The following is an 18,753-nucleotide window of genomic DNA, read 5'->3' on the forward strand; positions in this document are numbered from 1 at the left end:
TAAGCCACTTTGTAGCCACAGTCACCCTGGGGCGGTCTGACAGAGGCGAGGCTGCCATTTGGTGCTATCAGCCCCTCTGACCACCACCAACACAGGCAAGTTGGGTGAAGTGTCTTGCCCAAGGACACAACAGCAGAATACCCCTGGCGAGAGCTGGAATCTAACCCATGACCCTCCGATCATGAGGCAACCCGCTCTACCTCCTGAGCTACTGCTGCCCCAAGTCACAATCCATTAAAATGATTATGTATCGTGATCATACCAGTGATTTCCGCTCCTACTTATTAATGCTTGGTAGGCCATATTCTCCTCCATTCATGCTATTTAAGCATGCATTGAACCCAACTGGAAAAACAAACAAAAACCTATTGAAATAAAAGAACATTAAATGTGGGGGTGTTTGAATGAAATGATATACTGATATGTATTGTATTCCATCATTACCACCTTTATATATTTTTTGTTTTAATTGTTGTATCGCATGAATAAAAGAAATAGCTAAATGTGAGTTTCATTGAATAGCGGGCAGCTTTTATCCTGTCAAACTCCGCTAAAAACCCGTTCCCAACCAGACCATCCCGTTTTATGAGTCTTAAATTTCCACCTGGTGGAATCGACCTCTAGATGAACCCACCTGTAAACGCTCCATCCAGCTCCCCTTTGCCAAACCAGAGCTGGGATCCGTGGATGGTGCAGGTGTGGAACTGCACCCTGAACACCGTGTCTCTGTCGGCACTCTGCACCAGCCTGTGGTAGCATTTCACCTGAAGAGGGCAGCAGAGAGAGAGGAAAGAGGTTTTCGAAATGAGCTGCATCTGTACTTTGGTGTCATCACAGTAACAGAAACCTTGTTTCTAGAACAAAATATTTATTTTAGAAAAAAGATTTGATGAATCCTACAACCCTAGTATGACCCACCATAATGTCACCCTTCAGCAGCAGCGCTGGTTCGATGGTCACACACAGGCGTCTGCCCCCACTACCTTGGAGATCACTGCCAATGATAAAAAAAAAGGATCTTTAGAAAGATAATCAAATATAAACGCTAGCCATGATCATAAAATAACTTTCTAAATGATTAATTTTAGGACCATTTAAACCAAACTGACATAAGCTATTTAAACAGACTCAGATATACATTCAGTAAAAGGAACAGAAGAAGAAAAATAGACTTTACTCTTATTTAATCATTTTAATCGTGTTAAGAGCCTCCGTTTATGAATGAAACCCCAGAGTTGGTGAGTATGGCCAAGCCTTTAGCAGTTGTCCTTATGAGAACAAGGCAGACTTACTAAATGCCTGACGTGTAGACCAGCTGCATGGACTGGTAGATCTTCAAGAATGGGTAATAACCTGGAGAGAGGATTTCAGACATGGTGGGCATTATCAGTGCGAAGACAGAGGAATGTGCTGACGTGATCATCGGATTAAAGATAAACAGGGAAGTATGTGTGTGGGTTGAGATGTCTTTGGTGTCTGCGTTCAGGAAAGCTGCTGTAATTCCAGTGGGAAGCCCGTCAAACGGACCATGCCAGGACAAACATTACATCCCATATAGGTTTTATCTACATTTAGACTCGGATTACAGACGTACAGCTAAATAAATGCCCTCCTCAAGGAGTCGAAACCACTGAATGTTCCAAGAAACATGCCCTGAAGAAATCTGATTTTAGTTTCAAGGAAAAACAAAAGGAATGAAGGATTCTAAATAATGTAAACAAAGATAAGGGATGATAAAATCAGGAAGTCAGAACTTACTAAAAACATGGCCTACAAATAGGAATTTTTAAATAATTTGGATTGAGAATGTACCTCCTTCCTCCTGGAAGTTGGGGAGTGATGGGATGAGGACTTGATGGAGGAAAAGAGGGCTGCTGTTCATCTTTATCGCCCCAGAGAGAAGACCTCCAAAGTAATAGATATACCTGAAGGACGAAGGTGGAGCAAGAGGGATTCAGATGGTCTATATTTAATACTGCCTTCTAGGGTTCTTTAGCCCCTCAAGGTGCTTTACAACACATTCATTCACCCACACACACATTTCCACACAATGTTAACATTAGACAACAGTTCAGTTTCAAAAACTAGAATTACTATAATCATTGATATTTCAGGTGTATCTTCCTCAGGGGTCACCTGGGAGTTACCTTTCTCTGACAATGTGGTGGGCGTGTCCAACCCTTCTGACCTATATGGTCTACAAGGTTAAACACCTACAAGGAAAACCAACTGAAGAAGACATGTCGTGCTAAATTCTGAGGAAAGCTGCAGATGGCCATCAAAACACATCAAGGAAATAATAATACAAACCTGACCATATTAGGAAATTCCTGCTAGACTGACCCGGGAAAGAATTAAATTCACATTTTATTCTGATCCCTTCAGCAAAGTTGCTCACTCTTGTACATTTCTTAGGTTGCATTGCAACAACGTGGTCTGTCTATTGTTGCACCAACCCAACCACCATGACCCCCAAGCTGCCTGCAGATTTGGCTCTGTGGTACGTGATGAGATAAGGAACCGACTGAGAAAACAATCAAGGGATCCTAATTTTTCTTTGGGTGATCATAACGTATAAATATAACCAAGCTCACACTACAGTAAAGTGGTTCCCCGCCTGCACTAAACAAATAAGGGACTGGCATAAAAAGCAGCGTGACCAAAGTGTCACCACAGTCCTGCTACTAGAGACCGCACACTGGGTGTGACAGAACTTAAAGCATATCTTTGAAGTATTGTGATGAGATATTTGCAAGCTTTATTGTCCTCTACAGATCTAAGACAACATAGTGTTGCCTACAGAAAAATTGTAACAGGAATAGAGAGGATCCCTTAAACGTTTGGTAAAATAATTACTATCTATGACGTCACCTGAAAAGCTAAAGCATGGCAACATTGGTCTGGCGTTGTTTTTCTAAAATGCTGTGCAAGTTTAAAGCTGCAGTCCTAAATGCAGAAAGCAAATTAGCTCAAAACGTTTGTTTTCATGCCTCTTAATGTTCTAACCCAGCATAACTATAAATATATTGTGATTAAAAAAACAACAAGTAATAAAGTGGCTATCTCGCATTTGTCTAAAAAGCTCACCAAATCGTTGCTTTTGGACTCATTAGATCCACAACAAGGCAGAACTCCTCCAGGCTCGTGTTATTTGTGGAGATAAAACATCAGTGTTTCAAAGAGTCAGTGGTAGAGTCGTGTTGCGGATGTGTTGAATGTCAAATGTGTTAAAATATGAGTAAAGTTTAACTTTAAACAACAAAAACAAAAGAAATTCATCACGGGACAAAAACCTTTTCAAAGTGCTGCTACATACATTTTAGCTAGCTTGTTAGGGTCAAGTGTAAAGCGTTTAGGTCATGTCGGAAGCTTAAAAACAAAAGCAGCTTAATTTAATGTAATTAAAGGAATACTTTCCAGTTTGGCTAGCTTTTAGCACTTCCTAGTGTCCATTAGTAAAAACGAAGTAAAACTTATCTCCTTGCTGTGCGTTCGTCTTTTTAACATCTTAATCTAACAGCTGAAATGTCTCCTCAGACTTCATTAGTGTCTACAGGAGCGGTTTGTCATTAAATCAGACAAATTAGCGGTTTTCATGATCTAAAACATGCAGGAAACGGGCTGGAAGCAGACTGCAGCGCCAGGTATGTCAGTTCCACATTAAGTCCAACAGGGACTGGACCGGCACTCTGAGGTTGCAAGTGCAATATTTTGGCCACAGAGGGCGGTGGGGGTCTGAGTGACATTTCATTAACCCTGTAAAAGGTCGTTTTAGCACATACTGGCTCAAGAAAATGATTGTAAAATACGAAAAGTTGAAAAGTGTGAATTTATTGTCTCTTTGTGTCAGAAAGTCGTCTGTGATGCTTGACGTTAAAGATAAATCCAGCAGCCACAAAAGCGTTTAACACTGGGAGCTGCTTCCTCTTCCTTCTCCTGGAGAGAGGATGCATTAAATCCATTAAATCAGGCCAGCTATGATGTTTGATACTAACCAACCCCCCCCCCCCCCTGCAGCAACCACACACACACACACACACACACACACACCCTTCCCCTCCATTTCTACTCAGATAATCCTGTCGCCGCTACCTGTTTTGGGATGGCTGGAGGGAAGAGGACACCTTATCTTCACAGAACTTCCTCATGGCGAGAGTACTGAGAGCCTGGTCCGCCCTACACACACACACAAGTTTAGAAGTTTAATGAGAAATTAATGAGAAATTAAAATCAATAGTGCAATATAATATAACAAAGAAACATTTGCAGGTTTACAAGCAAACACACAACTTACACAATGCTAAGAATGGGCGCGGGCAGAAGCATAAGCTTATAAGCCCAGCCCCCCAAACCCTTTGAACTTAAACAAAATTTTAGAATAGCGTACCGATTCCATAATTTTTACATCATGTTTGAAATGTATGGGAATATATTCAAATCCCCATTCTAGCTTCATAAAAAAAAAAAAAGACCTTTAATGTTTTATGCATATTTTCATTGACTTGATTCATAATATTTAATCACATTTGATTTAAACATAGCCTTAAACTTTACCATTGTTGAACAATCTTTTTGCTCCTGGTCTAATTTATTCCACACATCAACCCCAACACAAGAAATACAAAGTTGTTTCATTTTAGTTCTTACTTTAGGCTTTCTAAACATTTTATACCCTCTGAGATCATAAACACTCTCTCTGATCTGGAACAGATCCTGAATTTGTTTTGGCATCAAATTATACATCACTTTATACATAAACTGTGCAGTTCTTAATGTAACTAATTCTCTTAGCTTTAATACTTTTAAATGAATAAAAAGTAAATGTGTATGCTCTCTACAAGCTGCTTTATTTACAAGTCGGATTGCTCTCTTTTGAATTATAAACAAAGGCTTTAAGTGGGTTTCGTAGGTATTTCCCCACACTTCAACACAATACATGAAATAAGGCAGAAATAAGGAACAATACAAAAGATATAAAGCTTTTTCATCTAAAAATTCTTTAACTTTATAGAGAACTGCTAATGATTTCAATAACTTTGCTTTAATTGAGTCAATATGCGGTTTCCAACTTAACTTTTTTTCTATGGTTACGCCAAGAAATTTTATTTCATTCGCTCTTTCAATTTCTGTATTATTTATTTTGAGATTTGTATCCACTGTAATTGCTCTATTAGTAAATATGATAAATTTTGTTTTATTTAAATTTAAAGTTAATTTATTTAAGTTAAACCAACACTTTAATGCATTTAATTCTTTCTCAACCTTGTCCATTAATGTTATTAAATCTTTCCCAAAACTTAGAACATTAGTATCATCTGCAAATAGTATGAAATGCAATGTTTTAGAAACTAAACATATGTCATTAATATAAAGAATAAACAACAAGGGACCCAACACTGACCCCTGTGGGATACCGGTGGTCACTGTCAGTAGCTGTGAATCAGTGTTGTTAATGTGGACATATTGGAGTCTGTTCTCTAAATAACTCTTAATCCAGTCATAGGCCACACCCCTGATGCCATATCTACACAATTTTTTTATTAATAAGTCATGATTAACAGTATCAAAAGCTTTGGTCAGGTCTAAGAAGACCCCAACAGCATATTGTTTGTTGTCAATTGCATCAGATATTTTCTCCACTAGATCAACAATTGCCAGAGAAGTTGTCCGATCACGTCTAAAACCATATTGCTGTTCAGAAAGAATATCATGATGCTCAATAAAGTCATACAATCTTTTATGAAACATTGTTTCTAGTATTTTGGAGAACTGAGATAAAATAGAAATTGGTCTATAATTAGAAAAGTCATGTTTGTCTCCAGCCTTATAGATAGGAATGACTTTTGCAACCTTCATCCTTTCAGGAAATCTTCCTGATTGGAGAGACTGGTTACAAATATGTGTAAGTGGTTTGGCTATAATCTCAATGATTTCTTTTACAACCGACATATCAAATCCATGTAAATCTGCTGACTTTTTACTTTTAAATGTTTTAACAACTGTTATAACTTCATTTTCATTTGTGCCTTGAATAAATATGGTTTTGTCTAAATTTGTTATTTTACTCACAGCATCAGCATCTAATTTAGTATTTGATATATCCTTTGCCAAATCTGGCCCAATTTCGGTAAAATACTTATTGAATTCATTTGCTATTTCTTTAGACTGATAAATTTCTTGATTGTTTTTTTTTAGAAAAGTATTTGGAAGACTATTGGTTCCACTACCCTTTTTTATTAAATCATTTAATATGCGCCACGTATTTTTAATGTTAGATTTATTTCCTTCCAATAATTTGCTATAATAATTTCTTTTACTAGATCTCATAATACTTATTAATTTATTCTTGTATATCTTGTAATTCTGTTCTGCTTCCTCCGTTCTTTTCTTTAAAAAGTCTTTATACAGCTTATTTTTTTTCCTGCAAGCCTTCTGAATCCCCTTAGTTATCCACGGCTTTTTAGCATATTTATTCTTATCCACCTTATAAAGCAAAGGGCAGTTTTTTTCATAAAGAGAAGTTATAATATTTAAAAATTTTCCATAAGCCATATTTACATCTTCCACATAAACCTCCTCCCAATTTTGTTCCATTAAGTCAGTTTTAAATGAATTTACTGCTTCTTGATTTTTTAGCCTTGTAACAACCACAGATTCACTTTGAGTAGTTACAGTTGTCCTTTGTACGACTGTGAAAACCGGTAAATGATCAGACATATCGGTAATTACAAGACCACTTAACACATCATATTCAAGAATATTTGTAAAAATATTGTCGATCAGTGTCGCACTAGTTTTTGTAATTCGAGTTGGCCGAGTTATTAGTGGATACAGTCCCAAACTAAACATGGAATTAATAAACTCTGTATTTGCATTTTGCATTTGAGGATTCAACAGGTCAATGTTAAAATCCCCACAGACAAAACACATTTTTCTGTTGATTATATCATCATACATATCAACTATTTTTTCTTTAAACATTTCAACACAAGATCCTGGTTTCCTATACATACAACTGACTAACACATTCTTAGACTTTTCTATTTGTATTTCCACAGATACACACTTCATAATGTTATCCATAACTAATGTCATATCACCCACCAATCTACTTTGAAAGTTTTTATCAATATACAAAGCCACACCCCCACCTTTTTTGCAATCTCTACTTGTGGAAAACATATTATATCCTTCAATTTGAAACATAGATATCCTCCCTTCCTGGAGCCATGTCTCAGAGATTGCTATTACAGTAAATGGATGATTTGATTGCTTCAAACATTGCATAATCTTCACAAAATTTGAATTTAGACTTCTACAATTGAAATGTATAACAGATAATGTACCTTTTATAGTGACATTATGTTCAAACTGGTCTTCAGTATAGTATTCACAATGATTTTGTACTCTAGTGTAAAAATTGTTATCTGGGTCAATGTCATCCTGCATATCCTGTGGTTTATATTCTGTGTAGTCAAACCTTTGCAATTGTAAATTTTCATAACTTGAATTACCAGTCTCTGTTCTTACTGTATTGAGAGTTGAATAATCCAGATTCTTCGTATATCTTCTTGTTGTATCATCCATGCGTGAAGTTGGTTGTCTTCCTCTTATTCATCCTTGGTGATCCACAGCAGACGTATGTCATTTGTATTGATCAAGTTCTTTAATATCTCTGATGACCATCACTTTTGCCTGCTCCGGGGGACCATTTAGCTTTATCAGTACTTTGCAGTTTCTTGTCCAAGTGTCATGGATCTTCTTTTCTTTTCTCAGGATCCTTGCTTGCCTTGCGATTTCTGAGTTTCTTTTCGTAAGATGCTCATTTACATATACACTTGTACCCTTTAATTTTTTTGCATTCCTCAGCACCTCCATTTTACATTTTCTTCTGGCAAGCCTGATCACAATGGTTGATGTTTTACTATGTTTTTGAGCCAATGAGTGACAAGCCACAATGTCTTTACTGGATATTGCAATATCTTTGCTGTTGAAAAATTTGATCACCTGATCCTCAAGTGAAGGAGAACCTGGAGAATGAGTAGCAGTGATTTCAATGTCTTTTCCCCCGTCACAGGCTGCGGCCTGTGCATAGGTACGGTGTATTTCCAGTCCTGATATCAAGAGATCATCCAACCTTGAATGTTGCTCCAACTCGTCAACCCTCCGTTCAAGCAGCTCAATTTTTTTGTCCTTTTCTTGTATTAAAGCCTTAAGTTGCTTGACTTCTTTCAATACCTCCTGTAGGCCGCTTTGCTGTTTTGCCACTTTAGTTATCTCATGTGACATGAAATTCAAGGACTTTTTTATCTCCTCCATATCTTGGACCAGATTCTCCATAGACATCGTTGTTCCAAACAGTTTCCTTGGATGGTTAACTTTATGGCGTTGTCAGATTCCCAGCTGGTTGGAACATGTGCCGAAAAAAATATGTCCAACACTTCATGTATCGAATAAATGTTCAATACTTCATCTAGCTCAAAAATGGTTTAAGCCAAAGGTTTCTAATTACTTAAGCCACAAAAAAGCAAGCTTAGAAAAGGTGGATGTTGTCTTATTTTGCTGATATTCATATATTAGGAAAGCTCAGCAATCTCACCACACCTACTCGGCAGCCATCTTCACACACACACACACACACACACACACACACACACACACACACACACATTTTGAGTTCTGAAACAGTTTCCATCATGGGACTTGCATCAGACTCCAAAAGTACATGGAAAGGATACAGCTGGAATCGGCGACAGGATGAAGCCATTTCCACTGTTCCTGTGCAGAATCCAGCAGGCTTAATTTATCAAACGAATGATCAACAAAGTCTGCACAAAAACAATTTATCTGTTCAAACAAGCCAGTGGGTTTACAGCCATGAAAACTGACTGGACAGCACAGTCAAACCGCTGAGATGCTGAGAGTTCAGTAACAGTTAAAGCCCTCACCCTGCAGAGATCTTGCTGTAGTGCATGTAGGCTGCAATGATCACACCCGTTTTCCCTTTGTTGCCCTGTAGCAAGAGATAAGATGCAGAAAAATCACAATTGGATTATAAAGCTGGTTCATGCATTTTTTGGGATCTGACAGTCTGAATGTTAGGATTGTTGTTTTGTTTTTCACTGCGAGGGACAAACCGAGAAAACGTGGGTCTTTTTAGACACACCAGCCACGTAAAAAGTTTCAAATTAAAAAGCTCCCTGCAGTGTCTTTTTGCAGCGAGACCTCTACACTTCCTGACACATTCCATTTCCAAATTCCAAATGCGACCCCTCCAGATACCAGCAGAAAGGCCTCCTTGAACACAATGAGCACAAATTAAAGCTTGTTTTGCAGGGCGTACGCCCTCAGAGTCCTCAGAGCAGGACTTTTCGGTGACAACAGCTGGCTTATTCTCGTTCCTTGGCGTGATCTGGAGCTAACAAACACCCTCTTGCAACTGGAAAGTTCAGGAGAGGCAGGAAGCCCAAGTAGTAGTCTGGTTTTACTATTTCAATCCATCAGACCAAAACCAACAAATAAAACAAGCCGTAGGAGCCCTAACCTTCTGCGTCAAGCAGGGAAAAACGATCTTTCTGAGACGTGTGATTAGTATTTTAGTGTCAAACTTCACAATGAAGTTTTTGTTTGGCATCTAAAACATGCAGCTGCAACGGTGCGTTTAAGAGCCGGAGAAAATGTGGGACGTTTGTCTGAAAAAGCCTCCTGGCCCCCTGAACTCTGACCTTGCAGTGTAGGACCACCACGTGCTGGGGGTCAGAGGTCAGCCAGGTCTCCATGGCTTTACATATGGCACAGATCTTATCCAGCGGAGGAGCGTGGAGGTCGGGCCAGCCAAAGTCATGGACCTGTTGGAGAGAAGACAAATGGAGCTGTGATCTGAAAGGATTAGACTGGTCTGCGTCGTCATGTGATGAGAACTAGTTTGACCTTTGGGTTCAGTCGAGTGATGTCATGGCGTCGTTCTGAGAGATTAAGGAGCTGAAATGAAAAATGTATCACTGTCATATTTCAGATATGAATAATAACTTCTCATTTTTGGGTTGCTGAGTGTATTTTGTGGCAGATGTTCCCTCACCAGAAACTTGTCCTGATGTTTGGATTTGAGCATGGCGGCCACCTCTTTCAGGTTAAGCCGGTATCTTTGCTCCTCCAGTTTTGGAGGGAAGAAGACGGAAATGATCCTCTCGGTGATGTACGTCAGGTCAAAGTCATAGTTGCGCTCCATCACGCGATCCATCACGCGATCCATGCTAAAGCTCCTGGAGAAACGAGGGACAAAATGCGGGAAGAGAGAATCAAGAGTGAGCTGGAAGCTCATTCAACAAGTAAGCGATGGTGGAATGGAGGTGGAGATGGACGGATTGAGGCTTCGTCTTTGATCTGTCGTATTGGAGAAGGTGCTGAGTCATAACACAAAGCTCTCTGTTTACTGGCCCATCTACCTTCCAGCCCACAGAAATGGCCATGAGATGTGAATCATGACCGATCTATGAGAAACCGAACTTGACTTAAGCAGTGGTGCTTTGAGTAGAGACACTACTCGCAGAAATGATTAAGCAAGTCCTCTCGGTCATCTTCCTCTGGGGGTTTTCCAGGCATCTCCCACTGAGAGGACACCCCTAGGAAGACCCAAAACTCAATGCATCCTGGGAATCCCCCAGAGGGAGCTGTGGAGAGGGGTGTCTGGGCTTCCCTCCTGGAACTCTTTTTATGCAACCTGACCCTGGATGATTAGAATAAAATGGACGAGTAGATGGGTATTCAGATATAAAGACAATTTGTGGCTAAATTGTGAGAAAAAACTTGCACAAAAAGTCCTAAAGTACGTCACATGCCCCATTTGAACCAGTCACATACAAAACTTAGTGCAAAAGTTTTATATGACGTAAATGGCCTGTATGGTAAATGGCCTGTATTTGATATAGCGCCTTCTATAGTCCTGGAACCCCCAAGGCGCTTTACAATACAATCAGTCATTCATCCATTCACACACAGGTGGGGATGAGCTACGATATAGCCACAGCTGCCCTGGGGCCTTGCCGAGCACTGGCGCCACCGGTCCCTCCGACCACCACCAGCAGGCAGCGTGGGTTAAGTGTCTTGCCCAAGGACACAACGACAGCGACAGACTGAGCGGGGCTCGAACCTGCAACCTTCCGATTACGGGGTGAGCACTTAACTCCTGTGCCACCGTGCCACGTGGTCATACAGCCTTAGTTAACAGCTTTAAGTTCACCTTGTTAAATCCTAGTTAAACCATATTTAACCAATAATACCACAAACAAATATGTTAAATGGTCAACCGGGTTGTCTTATTCCACTTTTAGGGACTTTAAAAAAAAGTGTGATTCAATAATTGCACACAAACATGGAAAATGTGGAGCACTTCTACAGCTTTGCATGTCGCAGCTCGATGTGAAACCTCCCACTGAGTGTGACGGACAGAAAAAGACAGCAGAGTAGAAAGTGGTGGAAAGAGAAACCGGATCCTCTGTGTAACACGCTGGTCGGATCACATTCATGTCCTCCGTCACATTTGTGACACGGAACCTTCTCTGAGAACAAAAGACTGAAGGTCATTAATCTGAGGAACGGATGTAAAGGAAGCAGATTAGAGCTGACAGCAGAGAAATGTTAAACATGAAAATCCCCGGCGTTGTGTATTACAACGTGGAGCACATAGAAGAGTAAAAGAGGAGGACTTTACCGCGGTAGAGTGTTTCTCTGTTTGGTGTAGTTCAGAGACTTGGTAGAGCCCTGTAGAGAAAACAACAATATTAGTTTTCCACTTAATCAGAGTACATATTTAGCAGCTGACATAATGGTGACAGTCCTGAGGAGCTGCCTAGTCATCTTATCTGTCCACTCTTATTTCTTGATGACCATCAGGTCAAAGATTAACTTTTGGCTCCAGCTCCTTCTTTCATGTGTCTGTTTGGATATCAGCGGCACAATGCCACCAAAAACTGGTTCCAGATTGTGCCAGAAATTAGAAAACGTATGAAAGAAACATCTCAAACTATTTAACGCATTGAAATGATTGTCGGTAGAAGTGGACCCTTAAGCAAGAGATAAAAATGGCTCCCAACTCCAGTACCATGCATTCATCCCATCAGCTGTTGAACTAGCAAACGTATATGTCCCCTGACCAAACAGGCTCCCAGAACATGCAACTTTATAATCTTTATGTACACTTTTGCTCAGATTTTCTCGTCGGTGGCATCTGTGTGCAATCTCCATATTAACAATTACAAGGCTGTTTCCAACAAATACGATCAGCTTAGTTTCTGAAAAATTGACATCAGTGATGCAAAGTGTTTCCAAAGATTTGGATTTTTGTTTTTTGACACAATAGAAGAAACAGTAGACCCTTTTCCCAACTTCCAGGTGTTTTTACCGGACCCTCGTGGCATGCGCATGTCTCCATTTCACCAGGTCGGTCCCAAAGGAGCACTTTCTGGGCCATTTCAGGGACCCGCATTTAAGTATGTACTCGAAAAAGACCCTTAGAGTCTCTGGGTGGGACTTGTGGTTAACTCACGCCGATTGGTTATAACTCACCATATCAGCAGATGTCAACAAGCGACTGGCATTAGTAAAAATGGAAGAGTTAAGTAGCATTAATTCTGCTTTAACCCTCCCACTGTCCTAATGGGTGTGACCCCGCGAGGAAAGTTGCCCATGGAGCAGGGTTGATGATTTATCACTTGGGTCCATGTGGCAGGGGTGAGGAGTGAGCACCACCTCACCCCTGCCATGTGGACCTCAAGGGATAAACCATCAATCCTGCTCAATGGTCAACTGTCCTCACGGGGTCAACCATAAAGACAGTGGGAGGGTTAAAATCGTAGTTACTAAACTCCCAGTGCAGGAAAATACGTCAGAAATCTCTCCACGCCGTGATGAATGCTTTGTAGTTTTCTACAGAGTACCATAGATAACGGTGCTTCTTCTGGTCATTGAACGCTGCATTTTCCCTCATACGGCCACTCTCCTCATGTTCGAATGGATCAAATTATGGCATACTTTGATAGAATTAAACTTTTAAAAGTCTGTGGACGCCTTTTAGCGCTGGACAGTGACATCACTCACTGCCGACATGGTTGCGATACTCTGAAGTTTAAAAACATTTATTTTATTGGAGACCTGTCTTAGAGGGCCAAGACATCGTGGGTGTTTCTCAAAGCCAAGGAACCTTGCCTTGATGTCTTAGCCCCGCCCCAGTTGCCTAGGAGATTCGTCATCAGGAGCCGTCAAGATGTGTTCCAATGTTCATGTTCTAACGAGGCGTGTGTCATTTGTTAGCCGTTTAGCCAGCTGAGCAAGGATACATGGGAGGTGTCTTGTAGCCTAGCCTTGGTCAAACATTACCCAGAATACACCGCAGTATTTTCAAAGAGACAATGGATCAGAAGCCGGCAGCTACTTTGGGGACAATTTTCAAGTTTAAAAATAAGTCAGCAAATTAAAAATGTTTTTTTTTTAGATCCAAAGAAGTTATCAACGGTTGGTTAGTTGCTTAGTAGTTGCAGCTTTGGTGGCTAGCGGGTAGTAACTCGCTTATATATTTAATTTAATAAACATATACACAATTTAAAAAGTAAATGGCTTGTTATATATTTATATTGAAACTAATACGTATAAAATATAACGTTATCTCCCGCGTCACTTGACGTTACATGACCGCCGTGGAAGCTGCGGTCACGTGATGCAAGTATGTTCCATTTAACCGTTTCCTTTGACCAAGGAAGGACAGTGTCCTCGTAAGCAAGGCGCCTGGCCTCGCAAGACATCGCCTTGCAAGGCCAGGTGCCTTGACATTGAGAAACACCCCGTATCTCCCAGTCACTTTTTCCCCTCCCAGAAATCAGACAGAACTCCTATAGTGAAAACTCAGCTTTTTGAGGAAAAAAGCATGAAAGTGAAATACACTTGGAGGTTAAAGGATACTCACCATGTGCTGGATGTGTCGAGAAGGAGCTGTCCCTCTGCGTTGCTGGAAGTGAGGAAGAGGCGATGATGGGAAGTGGGGCAAAGGAAGAAAAGGGAAAAGAGCAGAAGGAAAGGAGAGTTAATGAAACAAACAGAACCCCTAATGGACAAACACAACTATTTCCTACAACACTGTCAGCCATGTTTTTTCCTCTAAGCTGAACTTCTGCTGTGCTCCAGAAATGAACTGATCTCCAACTGATTTCAGGGCTTGGCTTCCCAGAAGGAATTCAGCTCAGAGGAAACCATATCGTGGTTTCGGGGCAGTCATACTTCATAGCTGTGGATAGATGTAGTGGCAAAACTTGTCTTGTAAAAAGAATACTCTTCAGGAAATGAGGAAGTAAATGAAGGAGACATACCAGATCAGTGGAGGGAGCTGGGATGCATGCAGAGGCCACCTAGAACACAAAAACATCCACATGTTAAAACTGGACCAAATCACACACACAAATACACAAAAACCAAACAAACGGCACCCTTTTAGCTTCGAGACACTGAAGGGTCACAGCTGGACAATAAAGGCATTTTTGCAAAAATAAGATTAGGGCAAGTAGATTAGCCGTTTTCTGTGTCTTGGTAACTAATTCAAATAATAAAGAAAAATCACAATAATATAAAATAAAATGACAAAAAATAAATAAAACAGAGTTTTAATTCAAATTGAATTTTGAGAGGAGACTTGAAATAAGCCGAGGAGGCCATAAAAGAATTATAAATGGAAGCTATTTTGAAAAAAGTTAAAACATTATAAAAGCTGATGTCATGGACTGGTGGCTCATAAAGAAACATCTGTTGTGTTTGATAGGAGGCAGCTTCTGACCTCTGAGCTAAAGGTCACCCTGACCTTTTCTACCGAACAATAACTAATCTATTTATACCTTTAAAGCAAAAAAAAAAGCTGCAAGTTTCACTGATCAAACTCAATGTTTTCTTACATGCTAACAAATTGCACATCAAATTATTAAGATGCCAACATATTAATTAACAGGGTGTCTTTTGAACGTTCCTGCTAAAGTTGGAAACGTTGCTACTCTGCATTCCGGGTAAACACTGAGTTGGGGTTATGATATCCAATCCAATCCAAATCCAATCCAAAAATACTTTATTAATCCCAGAGTTGTTGTATATTACAATGGCTGTTGGCAGGAAGGATCTCCAGTAGCGGTCAGTGTTGCAGCGAAACTGAAGAAGCCTCTGACTGAAGACACTCTTCCGTTGTCGGACAGTCTTGTGAAGAGAATGCTCAGGGTTGTCCATCATTTTCTTGATTCTCTGGAGAATCCTTCTTTGCATTATCTCCTCCAGCGGTTCTGAAACTGCCGAAACTCTGGCTGAGTCCTTGAAAGGGCTTGGAGTTCCTCCATCTTGTTGGCCAGTGATCTCACATTGCCCATTATGATCGATGGAAGAGATGGTTTGAATTTCCTCCTTCTCTGTCTCCGTTTTGCTCCCGCTCTGCACCCACGCTTCTTGCGTTTTAGATCATTTGGGATTTGTGGCTTCAGTTGAGGTATTATTTCAGCCTTTCCAATGTTAATCAGCTGCTCCCGATTGTAAACCAGCTTGTTGCCATGGTTACGCATCATATTTTCCATCCATTTTCGTTTGCTTATCCAGGGTCAGGTCACGGAGGCAGCAGTCTAGGCTGGGAGGTCCAGACTTTCCTCTACCCAGCCACTTGGGCCAGCTCCTCCAGGGGAATCCTAAGGCGTTCCCTGGCCAGCCTAGAAACATCGTCTCTCCACCAAGTTCTGCATCTTCCTTTGGGTCTCCTTCCGGTTGGATGTGCCTGGAAAACCTCACCAGGGAGGCATCCAGGAGGCACCTTAACTAGATGCCCGAGCCACCTCAACTGGCTCCTCTTGATGTGGAAGAGCAGCGGGTCTACTCCGAGCCCCTCCCAAATCACACCACACACCCAGGGATGGACTGGGACCAAAATTTGGCCCTGGCATTTTTATGTACCGTCGGCCCTCGGCAGGGGAGGTTGCTGCTCGCGACTCGTCTATCCCGCCAAATGTGGGGGGAGGGACGGGGTGCTGTGTGTGCCGCTCGCGGACTTGTCTCTATAACCGCATGTGAGACGGGGGCTTGGTTTGTCACGGCCCAAGCTGGGCAAGTGGCCCACTTGGCCAAGAGGCCCACCAGGACAGTGCCAGAATGCCAGATAGGCCAGTCCACCCCTGGGTACAATGCCCGCATCACTGCAGACGCAGAACCAATCCGCTTATCGATCTCACACTCTCTTTCTCTCATGAAAAAGAAACCTAGATACTTATAGATATGATACTGTTTCTAAAAAGCTGTGACCTATAGTTGTCAACACAAACATGCAAATATGGTGTTTCAATATTCGCCTATCCCTTCTTCAAGACGTTTTTACTGTCATTGTACTAGCGTTCCAGTACTACGAGGTGACAGTTCTTTAGAAAACATCACAACATCGGCGGTTTTCTGGAGCACACTGGTGTGTGTCAAGGCAATGCCTTTTCCATGTAAATACGTCTATTAACAGTTGTTGTTATGAAACCACTTAGATGGGTTCTACTACCAAATAAACACAAGTACAAATCATGCTCAAGAGGCTGTTTGCAAAATGATAAGTGTGTGCAAACATGAAGCCAAATATTGGGCTGCACAGCTGGAGCAGCGAGACACAAACACACACAGACACACACAGAACGACACGTCCGATTCCCATGTCTGCTCTGGCCCCGGGTCAATGAACTGGAACCATAGGAAACCAGAGCAGGCCTGACAGACACAGTCATGCTTACGTAACACACACACGGACACACACATGCATGGCCGTGCTTCTGCCAAAAAGCCCTTTTCGGGCTGTTTATTTGGATACAGGAAAAGGCCAAGGGCTTGTCTATGTTTCATTGTGCTCAAAAGGGAAGTTGCAGAGACCTTGACCCTGGGAGGGGGGTGTGTCAGCCTGAAGTCAATCTGCACTAAGCTTTTCTTTCTTTTGCACCAGGGTCAGCTTCTTTCTGCTTCTTCTGCGTAAGTTCAGACATCAACAGGAAGGCCGAGGAACTGATAAAGAGCTAAACTGAGACGCGTCGCGTTTGACTGGAAATGCAGGAAGAAGGTTCAGAATAAATGGCGACTATCACATGGCAGACTTGACAATGTTCCTGTGTGAGTCACTCTGAGGATGAATTAATCTTTTCCGTAGCCACGGGGCTCTGATTTTTGAATCTCATCCTTCACGCTGTTGTATTTCTCCACCATTGGATAGGTTTGCCACGGCTCGCTTTTCTTTCAATTGCTGCAGTTTGAAAATTGGGAACAAGACCTGTTGTTGATTGTTTTCTTTTATTTGCTAGTTTCTTCCTATTTTCCTTCTTCACGTCTTTCTCTTCCTCCCTCTCTCACAGTGGCCAGCTGAGAGGCCTCCTGAGGGGGCTGCCGAGCCAGAAACAGCACACCACACCGTACCAGATTCCATCTCCGCCGGCCAACACTTACGCACAAGCTTCCTGCTAGCTGACCTCCACCCACTTCTCCTCTTTTCATCCCCTTTGCTACACGTCTCGCTTACCTTGTCTCTTCTTTTATCTTTTAGTACCCCCCCCCTTCATCCCTCTTATCTTTCTTCATGTCCATGTTGAAATACATTCATGTGACTTTTGCTGCTTTTCTTTGACTTTCCTCACATTTTTCTTCATATCTTTCTTCACTACTGTTTTATTTAAAAAAATTTTGCTTCTTCCTTTCTCGTAATCTTCATCTTTTTTTTCTAGCTCGACATGAGGAATTTGTTCCTAATCGCAACTCTTCCTTTCCATGTCATTTAGTGATTACAATATTTCCTTCCCTTTTCCTCTCATGATTTTCTCTTCTAATCTATTCCCAACAAGCTACTTCCTGTTTGACAAACAGGAGGGATCCTAATTTGGACCCACCTTCTGTTATTGCTTTGAGGTATTTCTTTTTACCTGCTTTTGTTCCGACTTGCACTGGATTCAAGTTTTGGCTGCATGTTTGAACCATGGACATAATTTTCACTTTAGAAGTGGGGGGGGACACGGGGGGGGGGGATCTTTACAGTATGCTCTAATGGGAAACAGGCTTCTACACAAACGGTTGTTTTCCACTTGGTCCTAGAGCTCAACCAGTGTCAATTTAACATAGCGTAATATTGTTTTCGGATGGTAAAAGTGCAGGGGTCAAAGTTTGACTTTGGAAAAAGTGGGGGAGGCATGTCTCCCCACCCCCCCACCCCAAATTACATCCATGGTTTGAACACAGCGGTAATTTAACCCTTCCACTGTCCTAATGGGTGTGACCCTGCGAGGAAAGTTGACCATTGAGCAGGGTTGATGGTTCATCCCTTGGGTCCAGGAGTGAGCACCATCTCACCCCTGCCACGTGGACCTCAAGGGATAAACCATCAGTCCTGCTCAATGGCCAACTTTCCTCGCGGGGTCTCACCCATAAAGACAGTGGGAGGGTTAAGACAAGTTTGATAACATCAGTCACGACCAAAATGACATTTCTGTACTTTTACTTTTGCATTCCCTTCCTGCAACTCCCGTGCTGCTGCTTCTCAGGTGGATCCAGCTGGTGAAACTACAGCCTCAACCTTCTTCACCCGCTCCTCCATCTCTCCACACCAACCTCTTCCTCATGCTCTTCCCTCCATCTCCTGTTGCCAGCCCTCTGTCATCTTGCTCTCTTAGCGTTTTGTTTTGCTGCAGTGGCCCTGTCTCTTCTGGCTCCCTAACAGGCTCTTTGATCCATCAA

General features: G+C 41.5%; 1 protein-coding gene across 5 annotated transcripts in view; it reads right to left on the bottom strand.

Moving 5' to 3' along the window:
* The window catches only part of tns2a (tensin 2a), a 74,522-nt gene that overhangs the window by 16,759 nt on the left and 39,010 nt on the right, over positions 1-18,753 (bottom strand). For all 5 annotated transcript variants that reach the window (XM_054746182.2, XM_070544975.1, XM_070544974.1 and 2 more), the window contains exons 4-15: positions 14,358-14,396; positions 13,958-13,999; positions 11,711-11,760; positions 10,079-10,262; positions 9,931-9,981; positions 9,726-9,848; positions 8,949-9,013; positions 4,093-4,176; positions 1,813-1,925; positions 1,293-1,353; positions 919-994; positions 635-764 (exon numbers count right to left, since the gene is read on the bottom strand). In XM_054746182.2, coding sequence (XP_054602157.2) covers positions 635-764; positions 919-994; positions 1,293-1,353; positions 1,813-1,925; positions 4,093-4,176; positions 8,949-9,013; positions 9,726-9,848; positions 9,931-9,981; positions 10,079-10,262; positions 11,711-11,760; positions 13,958-13,999; positions 14,358-14,396 — 1,018 coding nt within the window. The remainder of the gene's footprint in view (positions 1-634; positions 765-918; positions 995-1,292; positions 1,354-1,812; positions 1,926-4,092; positions 4,177-8,948; positions 9,014-9,725; positions 9,849-9,930; positions 9,982-10,078; positions 10,263-11,710; positions 11,761-13,957; positions 14,000-14,357; positions 14,397-18,753) is intronic.

Source organism: Nothobranchius furzeri, chromosome 15 (genome assembly GCF_043380555.1).
Source record: "Nothobranchius furzeri strain GRZ-AD chromosome 15, NfurGRZ-RIMD1, whole genome shotgun sequence".
Taxonomy (NCBI): domain Eukaryota; kingdom Metazoa; phylum Chordata; class Actinopteri; order Cyprinodontiformes; family Nothobranchiidae; genus Nothobranchius; species Nothobranchius furzeri.